The sequence below is a fragment of the Cyprinodon tularosa genome, unplaced genomic scaffold (assembly GCF_016077235.1).
Source record: "Cyprinodon tularosa strain WSP-4 unplaced genomic scaffold, ASM1607723v1 ctg966, whole genome shotgun sequence".
In the NCBI taxonomy this organism is placed as follows: Eukaryota; Metazoa; Chordata; class Actinopteri; order Cyprinodontiformes; family Cyprinodontidae; genus Cyprinodon; species Cyprinodon tularosa.
Genome location: NW_024039747.1, coordinates 106,630 through 110,263, shown reverse-complemented (window position 1 = coordinate 110,263; position 3,634 = coordinate 106,630). Strand labels below are relative to the sequence as shown.

General features: G+C 39.4%; 1 protein-coding gene across 1 annotated transcript; it reads left to right on the top strand.

Moving 5' to 3' along the window:
* The first annotated feature begins 711 nt into the window (after window positions 1-711).
* On the top strand, window positions 712-3,314 carry LOC119776907. The gene is made up of 3 exons (XM_038275563.1): window positions 712-779; window positions 879-937; window positions 2,596-3,314. Exons 1-3 carry the CDS (start codon window positions 727-729, stop codon window positions 3,312-3,314), a joined length of 831 nt encoding a protein of 276 aa, XP_038131491.1. The 5' UTR covers window positions 712-726.
* Window positions 3,315-3,634: the final 320 nt, after the last annotated feature.

Genomic DNA, 3,634 nt, shown 5'->3' with positions numbered 1-3,634 from the left:
TAGGCCTATTAATCTTCACATGTAGGATCATGGTAGAGGTGAGTGTGCAATTAAAGATTTGAATCAAGCCCGTGTTAAGCTTGTCGCTCCTGACACAAATAATAATTTGCCTGAATTATTGAATCCTTGCACAGCACTCAGCCTCTTCCCAACCTGAGCTGCTGTATTCTAACTTCTGCTTCTTTAACTAACAAGCTAAGACTTTAAACTGTACTTTTTCAAAAGACTTTTAAAAAGTTAAAATACTTTTACTTATTTACGATCATTGTGGCAAATATATAAAAAGTTTCACTTGAAATTTTGGGGGTCTGATGATTCAGAAAGTTTTTAATTGCTAATTATTTTTTATAGTTTAAAGATCTGAGTCATGGGATTATGTTTAAGTAAAAAAACAATGAAAACTTTCAACATTGCACTATGTAGAACATTAAAAATGCACAAATATATTCATTTTTTTTTTTTTTTTTTACATTTTCTCTAATGTTCTCTTCAATTAAAATCAGAAAGATCCAAGTATCTTTTTGTGATGAATCCCAAATTTTTTTTTTTTACCCATTTCCATAAAAAAAAAGTTAGCAAGTAGATTACCAGACTCAGTGGTTTGCTTTTAACCAGCATGGTAACACCTGTCTGTAATCAGCAAATCAGTCTCTGTTTTAGGTCGTAGGCTGTCTGATGCTTTGCAAAAACATTTGGAGAGTCAGAAGTCAGCAACATTTTGCTGCCATGAGGATTACGATGACATTCCAAAAATGTCTGCATCTCTTGTGTTTTCTGAGGTATTATTTAATTTGACATGAAACCATCTCAACTTTTCACAGCCCTGCCCTTCCATTTTTATTTGTTTTATTCATCTAACCATCTGTTGTTGTTTCCAGTACTGCTGTATTTTACTCTGTATCAGCTGGAGGTGCTTACTGTGCTAAAACAGCAAGAGGTATGTAATTTGCTTTAATTACTGTTATAGAATACTGATAATTTCCAATTAGTGGGTATATATGACATTTTTAAAATGACACAGCTAACATACTGTAGATAACTATTGTTGCCACTTGCTTGCTCAGGATGAGGGGCTGCTACTTGGATGACACAATCCAGTCAATGCTCCTCACCTGAACAATTTATTACTAATTGCCATTATGTCCCAAACTGTTTTCTACTCTGTGTGTTTAACTGGACTATATGTAATTTGTATTCTGTTCCAAATATCCTAGAAAACAACAACAACAACAAAAAAAAAAAAAACCCAGAGATATTTTAGAATTTGATATAAATTTAAATTGTTTTCTGTTTATTTTGATTATGGTTCATTAAAACCCCCTGAATTCTCTTTTTAAAAATGTTGTGTTACAGAAAAATATCTAATCAATACAAATATGTTTGGCTCTCGGAAAGGTATACCCAAGCAATCTACCGGTAAATGTTTATGTGCTCACCTTGCATCAATGACTGGCCTAGTGGTTAGGGCATAGAGTTTGAAATACTGAGGTTCTGAGTTCGAGACCCACTCCCACAAACTGCCACTCTGGGTCTCTGAGCAAGATCCTTAACTCCACACCGCTCATCGGGTACCCCACGATGGCAGACGACTGCTCCCCACTGGGATGGGTTAAATAGCATTAAGCCCACTAACCAGTCCTATGTCTTCCAAAACTCTCGAAGTGCTTGAATTGACTATTTTTTTTAAATCAATTCAGTTCTTTGTTAATCCTATTGCATATGCACCCATCCAGATATTTTTCCTTCCGCTCAACCTTCAACTGCTGTTGGATAGAGCACTCTAAACACTCAGTTTGTTTTGCAATTAACTTTTTTGTAGATTGTCCTCTGAGGACAGTATGAGGAATTGTATACTTCACAACTGTCAACCCTGCAGCTTTTTTTTTTTAATAACAAAACCATAAGATTTCTCTTAATCCTTTTCAAGCCAAACATTATTTTTTTCTAATATACCATTTAGAGTTTGTCTTAGCTCTACTACCAAAATTAACTGGTACTGAAATGGGGGGGTGTTGGCCTAGTGGTTAGAGCAGTTTGCATGTTCTCTGAGAAGGTTGCAAGTACCTGGCTTGATCCTCACAGCCTGTACTCTGGGTCCCTGAGCAAGACCCTTAACCCCATACTCTCGCACAGTGGCAGCCCACTGCTCCCCAAGGGGATATGTTAAATGCGGAGGTGAATTTCTCCAGTGTAAGATCATTCAAGTTCAAGTATAATTAAATGGATCTCTTGTTGTAATTAAAGCAAGTCTTTAGTTGAATTATTGTATTTAAATTGATTCAACTTTACCAAGAAGCAGCTTTCTGTTCACTAGAACAAATTGAATTTCTGATTTCACTTCAGGATGAAGTGGACTAACCAGCATAGGGAGCCCATCATGTTCCTAATTGCTGCCTTAATCTATACCGTTGCCCACAGTCCTTTTTCGTTACCGGACATTTAGGCAAACCCTCCTCACATGGTTTAAAAAAAATAAATTTCTTCACATGTACTGTGTGAAACATGCTAATGTTTGCAGTTCAGTCTGTTATGTTAGTTTGTCTTTCTTTACATTTTAATTTTGAACTGGGTCTACATTTAGAATGTCTGTTTCAGCTCGTGCCGCTGCCTTGGGTTTGGAGTATCCTGGAATCTATGGAGCCCCTGATCTCTCTTCACCAGCTGCCGGTTTGATGCATTCTAAAACCTTCAGCTTTGATAACCCGGCTGCAGCTGAACCTAACACGAACTCTTACAGGGATATTCAGGTGGTGGGAACCCCTTTTGATCCCACACTGTATAGACAAGTTCTCCCCAGGGCCTCCGGTGGGTTCCAGTTAAGCCATGACCCATACCTACAAGCATCAAGGAGACATCTGGCTGACCAAATGCCCCACTTTTCTCAAGGTCAGTTCTTCGGAGAGCCAGAATCCAGTATGGAAGCGGTTGGACATATTGCTCCACCAACACTTGCTGAAGCCCCCAGCCGTCCCTACCTAGCGACCTGGCACCCTCAAGGTCACAGAGGGCTGCTTCTGTCTGTCCACAATGAACGGAACCCACCTGGAGAGAAGTATGCACCCCAAAAACGTGGCCTGCCTTATGCTGGGCTTTCTTCCCTTCTGAGCAGAATTCATGCTTCATACCATGGTGGCATTAATCCTGAGAGAGCGGTCCCAATTCCACGCTCTGCTCGTCTCTCGCACAGAAAGCGGAAATGGCCTGGTTTTTGGAAGGGGGTCAGAAATGCTGGTCGCCTTGCTCGCAACCCGCATCAAGTACTTTCTAAAGCTTTGGTTCAAAGCTTGAAAAAAGCAAAGATGCCTTCGAAATGAGTGTGAAGAAAAGGGCCCGACATGTAGCACAGCTGTCTTGTCAGATAATGTCACCATGACATGTATTAACAGGCTACCATTTTAGGGCTGATGGGAGGGGAGATGAGGTTTGCATGACCTGACTTCACTGCAAATGTATATGCTGTCATACATCTTTACAAGTTCCTGTGCTGTTGCTTTCTCATCTGTAACTCCAAAGCAAGTCATATCCCACCCTCTCCCAAATATAAAATCTTTTAAAATTGTCAATGCTTCTCCTTCATTTTGGTTCCTCATTATAAATTAGGTCTGTTACCAGAGTGCCATCTATTGGTTCTAAT

Bases quoted from the DNA above. Each gene is read 5' to 3' on its own strand.
- LOC119776907 (XM_038275563.1), top strand. From the start codon at position 727: ATGAGGATTACGATGACATTCCAAAAATGTCTGCATCTCTTGTGTTTT. The intron at 780-878 runs GTATTATTTAAT...TGTTGTTTCCAG, and splicing joins CATCTCTTGTGTTTTCTGAG to TACTGCTGTATTTTACTCTG. The intron at 938-2,595 runs GTATGTAATTTG...TGTCTGTTTCAG, and splicing joins CTGTGCTAAAACAGCAAGAG to CTCGTGCCGCTGCCTTGGGT.